The 19,933-nt window shown below is 50.7% G+C and overlaps 1 protein-coding gene across 3 annotated transcripts in view; it reads left to right on the top strand.

The window, feature by feature from the left end:
• Positions 1-19,933, top strand: part of Dis3l2 (DIS3 like 3'-5' exoribonuclease 2) — a 381,117-nt gene that overhangs the window by 359,938 nt on the left and 1,246 nt on the right. For all 3 annotated transcript variants that reach the window (XM_057762692.1, XM_057762690.1, XM_057762691.1), the window contains 5 exons: positions 15,031-15,214; positions 15,980-16,066; positions 18,154-18,301; positions 18,573-18,703; positions 18,837-18,941. In XM_057762692.1, the coding sequence (XP_057618675.1) occupies positions 15,031-15,214; positions 15,980-16,066; positions 18,154-18,301; positions 18,573-18,703; positions 18,837-18,941 (655 nt within the window). The remainder of the gene's footprint in view (positions 1-15,030; positions 15,215-15,979; positions 16,067-18,153; positions 18,302-18,572; positions 18,704-18,836; positions 18,942-19,933) is intronic.

Here is a 19,933-nt window from a genome sequence, read left to right as displayed (position 1 = left end):
CTTCAAGAAGTTCTAGAAAAGACTGTGTTCTTTGGGCCTATCCCCCTTTGAATGAATAAACCACACCTTTGCTGTCCAGTAGATTGTGAGCCCCAGCCTCTTTGCACCAGCATGCTGGTCCAAATACTAGGCACATTCAGAAAGTGAGAGTGGCAAGTGCCTGCTGTAAACACCCTCCTCGGGCACCAGGCCTGTGACACTCACATGTTAGCCCTACAAGGAAGCAGGCCACAGGACTGCAGGTTGGGTCTGAACCTGAAGAAAAGTGCCTATGGCATTCACCTGTGGCAGCTACCTGGCAGGTGACCAGAACATGTTTGGCTCACTCAGCTTTTGGCTATGCTCTTCATAGGGAAGTGTTTCTGATCTGTCGTCACTGCTACTCCCCTGCTCTCTGAGGCTTTTTTCTTGGTGGTTGGGCAGGAAGCCTCCAGAGCCTGAAGGAATTGCCATACTTGATGACAGACAAAGGCTATTGATAGCTATAAATCATTTAGCTGTTGCCTGGCTCTTTGGAAGGGAAGGGGATATGTTAACTGTTCTGAGGGTACATCTTCTTGTTGTGGGCACTCAATTGGGAAGGGAGCTTACAGAGTGACTCAAACTGTGCCCACTGACTTAAGTAGGAGTAAATAACCCAAACCAGCAAAGCCTGGCTGAGGTATAAAACACAGGTCACCCCACTGACTTGTAGCCCTACCTCACTGGGCATCCTCAGGTGACCCACCCTACTTCAAGTACTACTGGGCCAGGCTCCAAAGTGAGCAAGCTAGAGGTTGACCAATTGGGAGCAGCACCACACTGAGGGGGGACTGTTCTGAGTGAGCAGATCAGATATGACTGAACCCTAGGTGTGGAGACTGCTCTCACCACCACAGACCTGAAGATTGTCTAGAATGATCTGATTCTATAGTCAATCCTCAGGGTAGAGGTGCTCCACTTGCCCTGCTACAGCTTCTGTCTCAAAAACTGTAACATCACACTGTCTGCCCTTCTTGTCCCCAGTTTCTTCACACAGGACACCTTGACAATCTTCTGGATATCTGACTTTAGCTGTGTTGCTGACACAGCTGTGTAGTGTTTGAGCTGTTTAGAATATAGGGATACAATTGTTCCGTAGCCCCTTATTTTCACCAGGAAGAGGGTGTAGTCTTTGAAGCATCAAAACTTTGTCCTTTAATGCATAAACTATACTTTTAATGGTGCCAGCTAGATATAGCAGAGTTGTGTTAGCATGTAAAAAGTTCGAGAGGTTGCCAGGTGGTGGTGACACATACCTTTAATCCCAGTACTCAGGAGACAGAGACAGGCAGATCTCTGTGAGTTTGAGGCCAGCCTGGAGCTACAGAGCAAGTTCCAGGACTGACTCCAAAGTTACAGAGAACCCTCTCTTGAAAAACCAACCTCTTTCCCCTCACAAAGTAGGGAGGTTGTTGCATTAGACTGTGTACACAGTGCTGGAGATTGATCTGAGAACTTCATACACACCAGGAGTGCTCCACCATGAACTACATCCTTAGATATTTTTAAGTTCCTGTTTTGAGACAAGGACTTTCCAAATTTCCCAAGCTGGCCTGACCTTGAGATTCTTCTGCCTTAGCCTCCAAGTAACTAAGATTACTTGACTGCAGCGGTGCCCAGCTGAACATGCTTTCTGTAGGGTCTGCGCACTCTTGACAGCCTTTGCCCTGCAGTCAGCGACCATACATAGGTTTGCAGGATTCTCACTTGACTTCACTGAAGCCCTGCCCCATATGTCTTTGTCTCTGCCCTGATGTCAGACCAGTTGTCTGTCACCTCACCACTGTCTCTGTGGTAGCTGTGAGCACTAAGCCTTGTGGGACAAGTGTTAGAATTGCCATCCCAGATGGGAAAAGGTTATAGTAGGTTATATGCAGAGCCAAGGTTACCCTGGATGTTTCACACAGCCAAGTACCTGTTCCCTACAAACACATAGCATGGTGTTTCCCAGAGCTATGTTTGATGTTCATCTCCTGGTTCTGCACCACCTTTTACTCCCTGAGACTCTGCATGTTTCTGTTCCACATCTACCAACTAAGCTAAATTGACTCAATTTGACTCAACTACTGCATGGCAATTTACCATCCTGTCCCATCCCATCTGTCCCATCCAGTCCCGTCCCGTCCCATCCCATCCCATCCCATCAAGAAGCACTTTCTTCCCTGGAGCTTGTGGAACTGCCCTCTTTTTTTTTTTTTTAACTGCCCTCTTTAAGCTAGTGGATGTCCTCTATCTTTCGGTATAGTTAGACTAGTCAGGTGGTCACCATGTTTTGTGTAAGAAATGCCATTCATCACTGTTCTGTTCATGAAGCAGAATGCCCTTTTCACTCCCTCTGACTTTTCTTGGTGTATTTTTCCAGTGCTGATGTCATCCAACTTGACTCCAATTGTTAGCATAACCCTCTTGTCTCAGAACTGCTAGTCCCCTGCTGAGTACTGCAAGAAGGAAGTTCTTGCCTCTGCCTGTGCAACTCTGGAATGTGAATGCTTTTCACTGTGAGATGGAGAGTGCATATTAAAAGGCTTTGCTGGATTTTCTCAAGATTCTGATTCCCAGTGCTGGGAATGGGCTTGGGGCCCAGCCAGAGGCTGCTGAGGAAAAAGCCGGTTTGTTGACTGAGGTTTCTGTCCCACCACGTCCTGCCTGGCTCCCGCAGTCATTAAGTCCCAAAGAAATCACACAGAGGTCTACATTAATTATAAACGAATTGACCCATTAGCTCAGGCTTCTTATTAATTAATTCTTGTATCTTCTTACATTAGCCCATAATTCTTGTCTAAGTTAGCCACATGACTTGGTACCTTTTTTGGTGAGGCAGTCACATCTTGCTTCTTCCGAGGCTGGGTCATGACTGCAGACTGTGTTTCCCTCTTCCCAGAATTCTCATTGCCCTGCCTCTACTTCCTACCTGGCTACTGGCCAATCAGCATTTATTTAAAATATAAGGGACAGGGTGTAGACCATTGTTCCACAGCACCAATTTATGATGGATGAAGTTCTGATAGAAGGTGATGAGCAGGTGATCTGACTCCCTGTGCCCAGCAGCAATTACATTCTCTCCAGCCTGGCTGGCACACTGGAGACGTTCAGCAGCAGACACCTGGTGGACACCTCTCCTGGTGCAAGCATGGCTTACTTCCCCCTGTGTCCTACATCCTTTACATGCCAAATCACCAGACTCGTGTCTCCTTTGTCTACTGTAGGAGGTTTTCATAATGTAGCTTGAGAATTCCTGATCTACAAAATCCAAAACCAAATTCTTTATTAGCTTCAAGTTCTAGATTTTAGGGCATTTCAAATTTTATTGTATTAGGGAGTCTATGCGAAAATTTCCAAATTTAAAAAAATGAAATCTGATGCACTTCTGGTCTCAGCATTTCAAATAAGGGATTGTCAACCTATACTACTAATCATATTTATGGAATATTTAGCAGTGTGCTCGACCCAATAAGAACTGAGGAGTCATCTTCTCCTCCCTGAAAATAACTTGGGAGTGAGATGATCAATTAAATAGGCCACCTGAGATTCATCATCATCATCATTATTATTACTATTTAGATAGTCTTACCATGTAGCCCAGATTGCCTGGAACTTGCTATGATCCATAGATCAAGTTAGCTTCAAGCCTGTGGCAAACCTTTTGTTCTAGTCTCCTGAGTGTTGGTGTTACAGGTATACACATTCACGCTTTAAATAATTCTTAGCGGTTATTATTTGCTTTGTTTATAAAGGACCAACACCTTATGTTTCTACACATTTTATTTTCACCTCAAGATAGTGGAGAGTCAGTGAGAACAATAATACTTGGAAGTGAGAATCTGAGGCAGCTTTTGCTGGCCTGATGGGACCTACTGAACTTGCCATGATTGAATTTTTTCTTGTCTGTAGACAGTTATTGCTTAAACCCAAACAGGGTGAGCATGGTAACTAAGCCTCCTTTGTGGGTGACCTGATCAATGAATACTCTTGTCCAAGGGCAGCTGCTCTGCTATAAACACGAAACCCAACAGATTAAGAAAAGCCTCTTCCCGCCTGGGCTGTTTCCTCTAAGCTAACACTTGTCTTATCACCCACTGGGATGCGGTCTGTTGAGTCTGGCAGAGCTCATTAGTTATATGACTTTAAAAATATTGACCCATGGTTTTATGAACTGGGTTCAGAGTGCTTTAAATGGATGTGTTCCCATCCTGCGAGTTCTGGGCTTCCCTGACATGTGCCTGTACCACACCAGACACACACGCACAAGTGGTTCCCCCTTTCCATCGGGCAGCACCAAAGCACCTGATTTGTCCTCTCCATGTCAAAATACAGAAGCCTATCCTGCCACCTGCTCACAGAGCACTTGCTTCTCAAAAGAGACCCCAGCTGAGAGAGGCAGTACATGTCCTTTCCTTCCTCTGCTGGATGTCTCTGGGAGCCTGGTTCCTAATTCCTTTGTCACCCTATGTGGTGTAAATATAAAACAGCCCATAGGTTCATGAGTTGAAGGCTTGGTCCCTCTCTGGTGACTGTTTTGGAAGGTGGCAGAGTCTTTAGGAGGAACTAGGCCCAAAGGATGGGGATTCTTGTGGTCTGTACCTTGCCTTTGGCTCCTTCCTCCTGGCCACAGCTAGGTGGGCTATCCTGCTCTGCTCATGTTCCCATCATCCTGCTCAGTCTCTCTGCAGGCCAACAGACCATGAACTCATACCTGTGAGCCCAAGCATATTTCTTTTACCATGTCTTTTTTCCTTGGGTATTTGTCATGAATACTGCTTTACATACCTGTCTCTGTGGGCTCTCTTAGTTCCATACTCTGCATAGTGCTTGACTCTAGCAGGTGTCCAGTAAAGGTTTCTGGGCAAGCAAAGGAATGAAGTTTACACTGGGGTTACAACATGCATAATTATTAGTCTTCTAATTTGTGAGGTGCGTGATAGAATTTCCCAGGGCTCTGCATTCTGGGGCATTTCATAGGAGCCATTTTTCTAAGTTTAGCCATGAGGACAGAACTATCTGGTGTGTAATACAATCTGCATATAGGGTCTTGGTGATTTCTGCATCTGTCTGGCTATAGGATGGGTCTCTGAAGAGCACTGACTTAGCTTCCATTGTGGGCTGACCTGAACAGGAAGTACTTGTAAGAATGGTGGTGATAGGTGTGGAGGCTGTGGAGTGAGTGGCCCCATGTAGATGGGAGCTTTACTTCCTAGGAGCCCAATGGCAGCAGCAGGTTTCTGGTCTTGTTAACTCAATGGGCATAGGAATAATAATTATTGTTATTATTGTTGCTGCTGTTATTAAAAAGATTTAGTGGCTGTGTACTATGTCCTAGACACTGTTCAAGGTACTAGGAAATAAGGCAGCAATATTAGTGGTTCAGGGTAGCTGTGATGGCAGAAGAAGGCAGAGGAGGGCAGAGAAGACAAGTGGAGAGGCCCATCCAGGACTGCCGTAGAGACCAGCTGAGTGAGCAAACTTACGAGGGCATCACTGAGAATGGGTCTGACCACAGCTTGTCCATGAACTGATAGGGTTGGAGCAAAGCAAGGATACATGTATCCTCAACCGTAAGCCTCGCTCCAACCTAAGTGTGTCTAGCTCTGGCTCTGGGATGCCCCTCAGCTGTGCCTTAGACTTCCGGTGAAAAAGATGGGCTGGTGATTCCCTAATGGTCTCACAAGTGCTACTCTTTCTAGGAAGCTTATTCTAATCTCTCCCCCACCATGTGTGATAGAACTATGGCTTACTTAGATATAACCTTCAATGTCGACAAAGCCAGAGAGGATGAGAAAGTGAGAAGGATCATCTCCGTTGTACCCTCCAAAGACTGAAGCCTGTGACCAGGCTCTAGGCAGTTCCACACCAGTGACTTGACAACTCAGACGGCCCTGACTATGTCCCTACGCCAGGATTCAGCCTGTCTGCTTCTTCCTTCTGTTCTGGTCTTCTCCAGAGCCTCAAGTGAGCAGATAGAAATCGGGCCATGCTTGGTTCTAGGGCTATTGCAGGTGCGGTGTGCATCGTGGGAAGGGGAGTGAGGCAGATCAGGATCCAGAGCTCCCTTCAGAGCTGAACGTTATTCCCAGCACTAATGTCCCTCCCTAAAGGCATACTCAGGTTCCTCCCACAGCCTCTGCAGGCCTGGTCTTGTATTGCCCAGACAGAGATTGCCTACACTTCAGAAGGGACACTCAGTTACTTCCAGTGTGTCCTCTTCATTGGGTGGAGCCAAACAATGTTGCAACCCAGACCCATGGGGTGGCCCCACCATGCAAATCTTGCTGTTCTGTGCCTCTGACTTGTTATGGGAACGGGCTGCCTAGGAAAACTGATAGACAAGCCTGCCTGGTACCAGGGGAGGAAAGGGTAACATCCCATATAAAGGGTTTGAGAGTCTCGGCTAAGTGAGGCCTGAAGTTCTTTAGGGAACAGAAGCCCTTCAAGCATTTGAATCACATGCATCATCCCAGAGCAGGGCTCTCCAAAGGGAATCACTTGTTTCTCTACCTCCTCCCACTTAGCACAGCCACCCCGACTCCTACAAATCTGGTGAAGTCAAAGCTGCAGGTGTTGGTGGCTCCCCAGATCTGGGCCCTGCCACAATCTGGAAGCTAGTCATCCTCTGTAGCCTCTGAGACTCAATAGCCCCCTGTGAACATTAAGACCTACGGTATCTTCCTGGGGAAGGGTTCACAGGGGTAGATGACAAAACACACAAAGAGCTTGTCCATATTCTTTTTTCCTTCCCACCATTAGTGCCTTCATCACTCCAGGGTGGCCTTGGAAAATGGGGCCCACTCCCCAGCAGCCCAGACAAGAGCACTTTCTTAGAGGCAAGTAAAACATACTTTCAATAAAGCAGAGCAGCCTGAGTTCCCAGGAGTACCTGGCTCCTCCTCTCTCCTATCTAGCTGTCTTTTGTAGTTGTGTGTATGTATATATGAGAGAATGTTGTGTTTAAAACACTTGAACAGCTTAGTACCCAAATATTAGCTTTAGAACCAAAGTTGATCCCTCCCAAAGTTAGGGGTGACTCAGTTGGTTCCCCTGAGCTTGTCCAAGTTCTGTTCTTGTTACAGGTCTACAGAGCCAGCCTCCTCTACTTGAGCGTGAGAGGGAGCCCCGGCCTTGGCTAGGAGTCTGAACAGGGCCATAGAGCTGTTGCGGGCAGGCAGTGGCTTCTTGAGGTGGTGTGCTTCTGTGTGCCTTGGCCACACCTCCTCTAGCCAGTGGGTCCAGCTCCAGTGGAACTGGAGAAAGGAGTTTGTGTCAACATCATAAAGGAGCCAGCGAGGCCCAATTACCCCTTGCTACAAGGCCACACGGCTCAAACTGCTGCCTGGTTCTGCTTAGGGGCCAGAGCTGCTGCCCACGTGCAGGCCTGCCCCGTGCCTCTGTGCAGGGAGCTGAGCTTTGGGAAGAGCAAGTCTTCGTGGTTAGCTTTATGCTGACAAAGGGCTTTCAGTGCTGTCAACTGGCTGGGAGCAATCCCTTCCCCCTCCCTACCGCAGCCACTGGGCCTCCCTTTGGCAGGGCCACAGGGCTACACTTGGCTGTCTAGCCTCTGGAGACTTCCTTTTGAACTAGAAAAACATGGCTCAAACGTGCCTCACTGCAGTAGGGCTCCGCCTGCTGAACCTATAGAAAGGCTTGGAGTAGATTCAGCCCTACAGACTAGAAAACCTGGCTCTGGCCTCACCCACAAGGCCTGTTATGTCTGGCTCCAGAGGCATGCTCCTCTGGGGTTTTCCATGCCTGTGAACTAGGCCCCATTCATTTCCCTGTGGTTTCACGGGAACATCCAAACGTTGAGCAGGTTGCAGGGAGCCCAGAAGGAAAGGGGTCAACTAGAGGCTCTAGTTGTGACGTGGGGTGGCCCTGTGGTGCAGCCATGGTGGGCGCCTTGTCAAATTACTGCTGCCTCTTCTCCCCAGGTGCCCCTCCCCATCCCCTGCAGCTTGGACTACAGCTCCCCCTCCCCAACGCCTCCACTTTCCAGCTTCCTAGCCACCAGCTCCACCCTGGCCTGGCCTCAAAGGGAACTGCAACAAAGACCTCTAAAGCCTCCCACCCCCAGCAACCCTCAGTGTAGTGCTGATCGGACCACTGACTTCCCATCACGCCCCATTCCCTTGCCGTTTTCCACCACACTACACTCAATTTGGGGCCGCTGAGAGAGCAGCAGGTCTCCTGTGAGGGCGGCTGCTGCCTCCCCACCTTGGGTTGCTCAGCTGTAGAGAAGGGGCCATGCTCCAGCACACAGCTCCTGTGAGAGCCCAGCAGCTGCCTTCACAGCTACTAAGGAGCCCAAGGGCTCTTTAACCCACAGTGAAGATGTGCCCATGTGGTTTTCAGAAGAAATGAATTTGAAAGTGGCTGGGAGCAATTCTTATCAAATTTCCAAGTTAGCAGTTTCACCAAGAGCTAATTGAACAATCTCTGTGAGTGGCCTAATTCCATTAGCATGAGATTCCCACAGAGTCTGACAAGTGCCCTGGTGGCTGAGGGCAGAGAGGCTCTTCCTGTCTCACACTTGGTTTTGGTCTTTGAAAATGGACGCAGTTTCAGGTTTCAGCAGCAGCCAGCCCCTCAGCTCTGGCCTTGTAGGCTTCAATCCCAGCTCAGCTCCAGACCACTTCTGAAGCCACTTTGCCAGTGTTCTGGGTATGAAAAGGGTGCGATGGGTTTCTCTGGGCTAGCAGGTAAATTGGATCTGAGGGTAGAATAACTCATAGGCCCCACCTCCCTTGCCAGGCAGTATTGAGAGGCCAGGTGCAGAGGGCTAGAAAATATGAAGGCAAGGCCTGAGGAGGCTGGGTCTGGACAGGGCCTGCCCGCAGCACTTCATTCCCGCCTGAGGAGAGACCCAAGGTTAGGGCCAGCCTCTTCTCTCCACTGTCCAGTGGGCTTGACAGTGCTCTGGGGCCACCTGTCTGCTCTCCAGCTCAGTGCTGAATGAGGAGCCTGGGGAATGTAACATCTAGCTTCTCTGTCCCTGACCGGCTGTGAGATTGAGCACGGGTCCTCTCTTTCTGACAGCTACAGCATGGTGTCAGAAGTGACCTGTGACCTCTAGGGTCTATAAGGCAACAGCATTAGCTGCCATGGGTCAGCCTTGCTACAGGGAGCATGGTCAGGACGGAAGCTGTAGACCCTTCTTCTGCACTGACTTGGGAACTCACCTTCTCTAGAATCAGATATGAGACAGTGACTTTCCTTCCACCTCCTCTTCTTGGCCTTTTGGCTGGTTTCCTTCAGGCTGTCTCAGAGCATGAGCCCCTGCCTCAGAGAATACTTTCAGCTCATCTGAAAATAGTCAGAAGGCCCTCCCCGGCTCCCTTCCTTCTGACACTGATTCTCGCCGTCACTGAATGGAGCATCATCTGTAGCTGACCTGTCACCCCTACCATGCTTTTCAGTTTTCCCCAGGCCTGCCATGCTGCTGGCTTGCATCTACTATCAGCCCCAGGGGCCCTTTCACCAGGGGCAGCCTGCTGCAGCTCGTCCACATCCCTCTGACTCAGTTGACCACCTCCACCCTCTGCCCTGGCATCCTGAGGGTCCGTGCACACACCTTGCTCACCTGTGCTGCCCCATTACTGCTGTGGCTGCTGTCTACCAGCCATGAACTCCTCAGCCCTCACCCTAATTGGCCCTGGTTCTCTTCCCCACCTCCAGACATCGCCACATTCTTAATGAAACGTCTTCCTTGTTCAGCAGCCTTCCAGCTCCCAGGTGGGGTCCAGGCCTCTCGACTTGATTCCTTACTTTCCACATTGAGCTTTTTATGTTTCATTCTTGGTTCCTTGACATCCTTTGGAATTAATCCTGCTTGTGAGCATACCTCCCTATAGGAGTATCTTAGGGGTGGATTGAGGCAAATCACCGAGGCAGCTGTCCCCAGGAGCACAGACTGCTGCTTAGGGAGTGTAGGAGTTGGAACAGATCACTTGCCTATTCGCACATTGCTCCTCCCACCCAGAAAGAGAAGAGCATCCTCAGGCCATAGGAGAAGTGGCACCCAGGGCAGAGTGAGGCCACAGCTAGAAATGGGGGAAAGTAATCCAACAAAGGGACAGCTAGCCCTGAAGGCTGAGGCCTACCAGCCACTGGTGTTGTGAATAACTCTGCTGCTGGATATTAGGAAAATGGTACTCAATAGATGCGGTAGGGATGTAAATGAACAATTAGGAGACTTGGTGGCTCCAAGTTATCAGCATGGCTGGCAGAAAGTATTTGGAGTCAGAAGCTCCTGGAAACTAAACAGAAAGAGCAGGGACCCAGCAGTCCTACCTTCTGAGCGGGAGCCGGATGTGATTTGTCCTGGGAGCCCTTCACCTCTGTGCATGTTGTTGAGCGGTGGGATCCACCCTGGGACTAGAGCATGCACCATGAGATATAACCTAGGACCAGAAGGCCATCACAGTCCTGAAGACCAGGTGCTATGATTGGGGATCAAGGGGATGCTGAGAGAGAGTTCCCTACATCATCTTCCAGACTGAATGATATCCAAAGAAAAGAAGTGAGAAGAGAGTGGACTCTGGGCTGTGAACAGATACAAAAGGACAGAAGCCAAAAGGGCCTCAAAAGATGACGAGGGCTAGAGCAGGTGGAGCAGGAAAGAGGTGATGCAGTTTGGTGTGAAGGCAGCAGAGCAGCAGGAGATGAAAATCAGGACAAAGGTGATGACATTGTGGTGGAAGAACTGGGGAAACTTCTGGAAATCTATCCCAAATCCTAGGGTTGGAACCCTTGACACAGTCTTATATACCCTGCTGCTCTAGGAAAAGGAAGATTATAACAGGGCAGGTGCCCAGACAAGAGGAGCAAGGTCTAGGCCAGGGTACACATTACCATAGTCTGTTTAGCTCTTATTTAAGACCAGGCACTTAATACACTGCATCTGTTTGGTTGGCATGCCCACCTTCCTCAGAGGCCTGCTTCTCACCTAACCGCTCTCGGATCTCTGTCAAGCATGGTGATTCACACTGATAATCTCAGTCTTCAGGAGGCTGAGGCTGAGGATCTCAAGTCTCAAGCCAGACTGGGCTACATAGAAAAGGCCCTATCTCAAACAAACAAGCGAACAAACTTTTATAAGTAAACTGTAAATAATAAGCACATTTAGGACACAAACAAACATGTCCCAGTTCAGGTCCTCAGATGGTGGGGTGCTGCCTCCAGCAGCTGTCTCTCATAAGATGTTCGCTGAGCACACTCACTTCCTAAGGTGAAGATGCAGAGAATAAAAAATGAACAAAGCAAGCCCTGGCAGCTCATGCACATTTGTATGCATGAGTTGCCTTTCTCTTTAAGTGGTATTAGTATAGTTCTGGGTGAAATTCTTTCTATTATATGAATGTGTATCTGTGGTGTGTGCTTATACATAGGTTGGTTGTTGCTTGCTATGAGATGAAACGCTGGCTCAGTTGTTCCCTGAGAACAACTGGTGAGAAACTGCAAACCTGCCCCTTCTCTCACCAGGTCTTGCAAGCCCTGACAACAGGTAGGGGATGCTGTGAGTGAGGACTGCGAGCTTTCACCCTGCCGTCCTGGTTGACAGCTCTGTCACAGCACAATCCCACCCAAGACCTCCAGAGTTATGGGGCCCTAGTGGCTCAGGGCTCCAGATGCTCAGCAGATGCCAAGCCTGGGACTGAGGCCCCATCTCTGAAGGCTTGGCTTGCTGTTCTGGAAGGTGATCCTGGCTGGCAGCCATTCCTGAGCCCCTATTTAGAGCAGTTGTCAGGCAGTTGCTGGGCTCCAGCTCCCCATCCCCAGTGGGGCTGAGTGATCTCATGCCTATGCAATGCTGTCACTGGGGGAGGAGGTGTCCTAAGACTGAAGGCAGGTGCCCGGACCAGAAGGAAAGCCTAAGTCATGGCAACCCAGACAGCTCTCAGCCACTTTCCCAGTCCCATATCCTAATGTACTCCAGCCTGCTTCATCTGCCCTGGGATAGTATAGGGTATCGTTTGAGTTTGGCTGTGAGCTCATCTATGCAGCATCGCCCCTTCCCCACAAGAGAGAATGGGTCAAATGGCTGCGAGCTTACTGGTCAGAGGCCACCATGGCACCCTTGTTTGCACAGAACCCTTATCACAGAGGGTTTGGCTAAGAAAGAAACAGCCACTGGGACTCCAGAGACCTCCCCCTTCCCCCGACATTGGGCCACAGAGCCACAATTTGTGAATTCTGGGGTTGTTCTTGCCCAGAAGTTCTTGGGTTCTAAGCGGCTCCTGCCACGTCCCAGGACCTGGAATGGAAGATTCTGGGGGCCCTCTGCTGTTCACAGTGAGAACTGCCCGGGATAGACAGGTGCCAGCAAAAAGGGCCCTTTACTAGCCCTGGGTAAGAGCAAAGGATCTCTGTGCACTCCTCCATGGGATTAATGACCCCACAGGAAATCTTGAGCTCAGTGGAGCTCTGGCTGCTAGTGGCTTTACCATGTCTCAACCTGACAGTTCCGGAGTTCCACTGGGGGCCATCTTACAGCTCTTGGGGCTCTTGGGGCTCCTGGGAGTCGTGGGGCTCCAAGTCCAGAGCATCTGCCAAGCCCTTTGTGGTGTACACAGGCTTGCCCCTTCCCCTTTCACTTGCAGGTGTGGGAAGATTTTAAGGGCAAGGTGTGGGGAAATGGCTCCCACAGCCGCCCTGTAACAGTAATGAGCCTTATTAGCACCTAGAAATGGGAACTTACTGCTGTGCCATCCTCCTGTTCGGTGACAGTGTTTATTTAGGTTTGTGCTTTGATCTTGTTAAATTGTTGTGGAGGGTCCACAGGCTTATGTCTTAGCTCGAAGGGAGAGAGTAAGGGAAGGATAGATGGATGGAGAGAGAGAAGATGGACAGATGGATAAGGACCGCTAATGGAAATGGAATCCACAGGTACCAAGGCACCTGAGCAAGGCCAGCCTATGCATCCAGAGCCACACCGGACTGTGATCAGGGTTATCCATGCGCTTCTCTTCTCAAGGCCTTGGGGTAGCCTATGGTATTGTGCGGATGTCCATGGAAAATAAGTAGTAGGGTTATGGTCCCCGGAGAAGCAGCTTGCCTGAAGTCTGTTAGTGCCTGTTTCCCATAGTGACCCCTCTATCACCCCAAACCTTCTCTGTGTTTTTGTTCTTGTCCCTACATGAGCTCGTGAGTAGCAAAGCAGAGGAGCTCCTTTGGAGCAGGAGTCTGGTTCATCCCAAGATATTCTCTGACCTGTAGGTTGAGGCAAGGAGGGTCCCATCTGAACCACTAGCCCAGCCCTGCTCCTGATCCTGCCTGCCAGCCAAGTCCTCACAGCCCTGGTGTGGGGCCCTGCTGCCACCTGCTGGCTTCACTTATAAACTGCAGTCCTGGCTCAGCCCTGGTCCACAGGATTCTGGGACTGCATGAAGAGAAAAAAATCTGGACACATGTCTGCCCCCCTCCCCATAGCAATACCTGTTGAATAGACAAATTCACAAACATGGGAGCATCTGGGTAACAGCCAGAGCAGGAACAGACAAAGCATCCCAGCACTCTGGAGGCTGAGGCAGGGAGAAGGATTATCAGATGTGTTAGTCATTTGTATGGTGGATAGGAAGAAGGGAAGGCACCACTGTGTCTTGGGCAGCTGATATTCCTGTCTGTATACAACCCAGAACATGTTCCCTCTGCCTCCTGCCTGTGATCACTTTGGGAGGGGAGATTGGGAGAGCTCTTGTGATTCACTGAGAGCTCCAGCAGAGTATGGCAGAAGCAGCATTCACACTGCGTCTCGGGGACTTGGGAGTCAGAGATGGTGATTGACAGACACTAATAAGCACAAGGACAGATTGGATACTGGGACACAGAATGACTGCCTCAAGAGCTCTGGCTACCAACTAGTGGGCAACACAAAGGCTTCTTTTCTTGAGCTGGGTCTCCTGCATAGTGAAAGAGTCAGCTAAGGTCCCCATGACAGAGGTGTGCCCAGGAACCTATGACAGAAGCCAGGCATGCCCAGGCCCCACCTGGTGGGGCCTATACTGCTGAGGTACTTGCCTATTCCTTGCTGTAGGAAAAACTCCCTGAGGCATGACTCTTCATAGCAGGTCTAGTCGGGGCTTAGGAGGGATTCTCCCTTGCTATGTCTGACACTCCTCCTAAGAGCCTGTTTAGATGACAGGTATGACCAAGCAACAGTACTCAACCTCTAATAGAGAACTTTATCCCAGGCTTCCTTAGACACTGCCAAACCCAGAGTTGCCTCTGAGGGAGAATCCCAAGTCTTGACATATACAGCTTGCGGTGTTTCCTCTAAGTGGAAAAGGGTCTCTAATGGCCCCTGCTTTCCAGGGAGCAAGGCTTTCCACTCAGGACATCCAAAGTACAGTAGGATACACACTCCCTTCCTGAAAAGCGTCATGGTCAATCCACTTACCTGAGCCCCAACTGTCAGGGGAGATCAGCATGTGACCTGCCCAGGATTGGAATCCAGGTAGCTGACCTCAGGGCTGGTTGATGCTAACCCCTACCTTGCCTGGCTTCTGCTCTTTGCACACTTCCTTCATCTTCCACCAGTCCCTGCTTCTCCCCACGAGGGCCTCGACATGTTTTCATCTTGCTGTTCAGAGCTTTATCCGCGTGTACTTAACAGTGTTTCTAATTACACTGAAGTGAAGGACAATTAGAATGAGAGCCTGGAGGAAGCCCGGCCACTCTTTCCACCAGAGATGGACCAGGACTCAGGTATGACCTGAGAGCATCTGCCCTTCAATGGGAAATGAGACATTTTTGTCTCTGTTCCCCAGGAGTACTACCATAGAGCAAGGTGACCACACACACATTCACAGACAGAAGAGAAAATCATTATTGACAGGTTGACTGTGGGAGAACCAGAGCACGGAGATGAAAGATAAAGAACTAGAAAGAACAGTTTGAGCAGGTCACAGGAAGGTTCTTACACTGGGAACTAAGGTGTAAGAGAACCAGCTGAGCAGAGATCTTGGGACAGGGACAGTATTACCTGCCTCCAGGGTCCCTCTAGTGACTACCCCTCCCCCACAGGCTTGTAGAGGAATTCATGCTCCTGGCCAACATGGCAGTGGCCCACAAGATCTTCAGCATCTTCCCGGAGCAGGCCCTGCTGCGCCGGCACCCTCCACCACAAACAAAGATGCTCAGTGACCTGGTGGAGTTCTGTGACCAGATGGGACTGTCCATGGATGTCAGCTCTGCAGGGGCCCTCAATGTGAGTTCTGGTGGGCAGGTAATGGGAAGTCTTGCTTGTAGAAAAGAGATGAAAGCCTGAAAGTTGGGCTTGCGGTGACTTCTATGCCTTATGTAGTCCCTATTCAGCCAGGTCTCCTCTACAGTGGGGAGGATGGCCCCAGCTAGGGAAAAGCTCTGTTATCTGGTCTGGACCAAGGGAGGCTACTCATTTCCCATTGAAAGGCAGATGCTCTCAGGTCATTCCTGGTCCAGAGATGGTGCAGAGTAAAGATCTCTGGTGGAGAGTGGCAGGGCTTCCTCCAGGCTCACTTGTAAGAAAAGCTCTCTCTATATATATCTATCTATCTCATATATATATGTAGCTACTGGCATGTCCTATACCAAGGATTAGTCCTTGTTGTGCTGGACTGACTGGAAACAAGGACTCTTTCTTAGAGGAAGTCGCCTCAAGTGCCCCTTCTTGGAGCTTAGCTGTAGGGGGTTGCAGAACCAGTGTCCTGGCTCATCCCACAAAAAGGAGACTTCCCACCCGTGTTTCAAGGTTGGGGTTGGGTGGAGGGGCAGAGGATTACTCTAGTCAAAGATCTTAGGCCCATTGTGTGCTACAGGCTATGAACCACTTCTCTGGTGCCCTACAGGTAGTCATCAACCCAAGGCTGGGCCCATAACCTAGGACCCCTCTTTACCCTCCCCAAACTTAGGATCAGATGATTAGCAGGTGAATCCTCCTACCTCTTCCCAAACCTGGCCATATCTTATAGAGGTTTCTGGGGTTTACTTCTAGAAAAGCCTGACCAGAACATTTGGAGACGACAAGTACTCTCTGGCCCGGAAAGAGGTGCTCACCAACATGTACTCCCGGCCCATGCAGGTAAGGAGAGGCCACACCTGTCCTTGATTCCAGAAGTACCTGTAACTCTGACTAGCAAGCACCATGTGTATATAACCCACCACTGTCTTGCTCTGCTCTGGGGCTTGCTGGATAGAGAGGAGCTGCTAAGGAACACTATAAGGCAAGGGATGCGCAGTCACACCTGGGACAGGCAAGCCCTGGGCTCAAGAAGAATCTTGTGTGTGTGCAAAAGCGTGCTCCAGCCCTCAAGGGCTGCTCTGGACTATGATTACTAGAGACCCCAGGCAAGAAAAAGCCCCCACCTTTATTGCAGCTGCAAAGTCTGACCAGGAGAATCAGTTCGTTAGGAGCTTGGGCCCATGTTCCCAGGCAGGTGACAGCCATGAGCTAGACAGATGGGCTGACTCTTAGCAGCCTGTTACTATTCTGCAGTTCCTGCCGGACCTAAGCATTCTGGGGATGGGAACCATCTCAGTAGATTGGCAGGTCTCAGGGAGTTATGGGTATTAATGGGGTCAGCTGTGGGCCCCCACACCTGCCAGGGCAGTGGCAGGCCATTTTTCAAGGGTCAGTCACTCTTGGCACATCCAATCTGTTCATGAGAGTCAGGTGGCCTCAGCCAGCCACAGCTGATTTATTTCCTGATAACTCTTGGCTCTACTATGATGGCGCTATCAGGGCCTTTGGGGGCCTGACTGCCTGTTCCCTGCTCCCAATCTCCAGTGTCTGTTCACCACCCTTACCCTAGGCAGTGCTGACAGCAGAGAGGCTGAACACCTTGCTGTGCTCACCAGAAGCCTCAAAGACCTTAGGCTGTGCTGTGTGGGATGCTTCTGCCCTCCAGGATTCCAGGGGCAAGGAGTGACCCAGTGATGGGACAGGCCAGGGGCACAGCTACAGCAAGTGAGGCCTGGTTCCCAAGAAAACTGCTGCAGCAGGACACCAGAGCTGTCCCAGGGATCTCTGGCCACTGCAGAGAAGCCATTATTGTTGCCCTGCCCAGAGACAGCTATACTGACCAAGGAGGAGCCTAAGCCCCCTTTCCTCCTCACCCCAGCCTTTCTGAGGAACTGATTCATAAAGATTAGCATGGCTTGCTGTGGAGACTACGTCCATGAAGTAACCAGAGCAGGCTGTCCATTGGTCAGGTACTCTGGAGCTTTCAAGGTAGTGAACTTCCTTCCAGGCAGCAGCTGCAGAATCCAGGGGCTGTGGCAAGGCCGAGACCAGACTTCGTCTAGGTTGTACTGAAGCTGAGAACAGCTTAGCGACTCTTTTTGCTCATGTATTTTAGACAAGTGTATCACCTTGGACAGTTGGTCAGAAGCAGACCCAGGCTGGCAGGCTAACAAACTGCGTCCTATGGCTGGCATATGCTGGAGTACTGCAGAACCAGTGTGCAAGTGTGACCATCAACTGGGCAGAGATCAGGGCCAGAGGAGATGGGGGTGGCTCAACAAGGCTGGGAAGCTCCTTATGGACTGCACTCCCATGGGAGTTGGCACCTTCTCATACTGGCCAGGGACATGTGACATCCTCAGCTTCAGCTGTGTCTCCGGAAGACAGTTTACAGCCCTGGGCCAATATGGCCGTATGTTTTCCTGTCTGCTATCATTCTGACCCAGGGTGGAAGCCCAGATCCATCCTAAGGATCAGTCCCCAGGCAACCCCTCTGCATCATTCCTGGCAAGGGACTCAGCAGCCATGGGCCTTAGTGGAGAGGAACCCTTGCACAAATGCCCTGGTGGCTAGTCCCACGGGGCCAGAGGCCACCTAGCATCCTGAGGGCTCCCAACACCCCATACCCAGCAGAGATATAGCTCTCTCGGTTATTCCAAGCACTAGTCTCATGGTCAGAGGCCTGGCAGCCCTGGGCCTGGCTAACATGTATCCTGGACGGAAAAGGGGTCTAATCACTACTGACCTCCCTGGCAGCTGCTGAGATCCCTTAGGTAGAATGGCCCTGGCTCCAAGAGCCTGACTGTCTTTGATCAACTGCCTAAATAAAGCTTATAGGGGAGGTCTGTGCCAACCCTGCCATGGACCAGGCTTTGGGTCTCAGCACCCACTAGACCCATCCAGGCTTAGTCCCACTCTTCCTCCAGATGGCACTGTACTTCTGCTCTGGGATGCTGCAGGACCAGGCGCAGTTCCGGCACTATGCTCTCAACGTTCCCCTCTACACACACTTCACCTCTCCCATCCGCCGCTTCGCTGACGTCATAGTGCACCGCCTCCTGGCTGCTGCTCTGGGTAAGGGACACGACTCTGGCCTGGGAAGACCTTTGCCAGTCAAGAGTTACCCACTCTCAGAGTAAGTGACCAGAGACCACATTACTGTGATCATAGACGTCCCAAGGGACAGAGAAGCCTAAGTTTGAACACTGTCCACCCACACCTGGATGATGGGAGCTGCAGTGGGGCTTTCTGAAAGCCTGAGACCATAATTTTCCCGAGATCCCTTGCCTCAGCACACAGCCTTCTTCAGCCTGCTCACTAACAACCCTGATCACCCCCTCCCCAGGCTACAGTGAGCAGCCAGATGTGGAACCTGATACCCTACAAAAGCAAGCCGACCACTGCAATGACCGCCGCATGGCTTCCAAGCGTGTGCAGGAACTCAGTATTGGCCTCTTCTTCGCTGTTCTAGTAAAGGTAACTGTCCAACATGATCCCTGCCCCTTCGCCCTCCCCCACCGTCCTAGGTATGCACTCACCAGGAGCATGTATGGAGCACAGTGCAGGCCCTTCCTGGGAGGACGCCATGACTGGAGCATTGTTTCTACAGGAGAGTGGTCCCCTAGAGTCTGAAGCCATGGTGATGGGTGTCCTGAACCAAGCCTTCGATGTGCTGGTGCTGCGCTTTGGGGTGCAGAAGCGCATCTACTGCAACGTGAGTATGCCCGGTGGGAGTGGGAGGCATGCACCTGCAGGACAAACCAAACCCTAAAGGGCGTAGCACATGATTCACTGCCTTTTCCCTGCCTGTGTCTATTTCCTTGATGGGGACCCCATATGTCCCTGACCCAGAACAGCCCATGGTAGTTTCCCAAGCTTAGAAGGCAAGACTAAGCTGAGAGCCTTGCTGTCCCCGTTCATGAGCTATGCAGGACCCACAACTCGCCCCCTCAGCAGTGGGCTTTACTGGCAGTGACAGTAGAGGGTAGGACCCTAACTCCAAGTTTGTCTGATAGACCCTACCCAGACACCCAAGTAGGCCTGCCTGGGACAGTACTTCAGGTCAAGGGTTAGCCTAAATTCTTCCCTAAAGACCCAGGCACTCAGAATATAACCAGGATGGCAGGGTGTGGGGCCTGAGGTGTTTTTATAGGGACATGTGGAAGGAGAAGCCAGAGGATGGCCAGGACTGCTCTGAACACTGTGTACCTAAAGAGAAGAAAGAGGCCTGGCCTGCCTTGGGTTCTTCCCTAGGTGACAGTTCCTTTGAAATTCTCTTGGCGTCTGCTGTAATGTCAGCTGGGGGTTTCACTTTAGCTTCTCTGTGGTCACCTGGCTCCTTCCCCTGGCTTTGAACTCCTATATACAGAGCACTTGGGGAAGTATGGAGCTCTGCACAGGAAGAGGCATAACAATTCATAAAGGAAGTAGAACAGGGGTGGGCCAAGTGCAGCTAGAAACATCAGGCACCTGTGGGTCACTGAGCAGGATGGTAATACAGGCTCTGCTGTGACCTGGCCCTCAGCCATCAGATAGTTGAACAAGCCTATACAGACCTGTTCCCTCCCCTACAGTTACCATTAGAGCACTGGTCCCTCCCAGATTAGATTGCCCCTTGTTCCTGGGTCACCTTCAGGTGTCGCTTAGAGCAAAGGTAACTTGGCAGAGGCTCCTGAAGCTGGGTAGGGTGTCCCATGTCTCAAGCCA

Source organism: Chionomys nivalis, chromosome 2 (genome assembly GCF_950005125.1).
Source record: "Chionomys nivalis chromosome 2, mChiNiv1.1, whole genome shotgun sequence".
NCBI classification, from domain to species: Eukaryota; Metazoa; Chordata; class Mammalia; order Rodentia; family Cricetidae; genus Chionomys; species Chionomys nivalis.
This window is presented reverse-complemented; position numbering and strand designations above follow the sequence as displayed.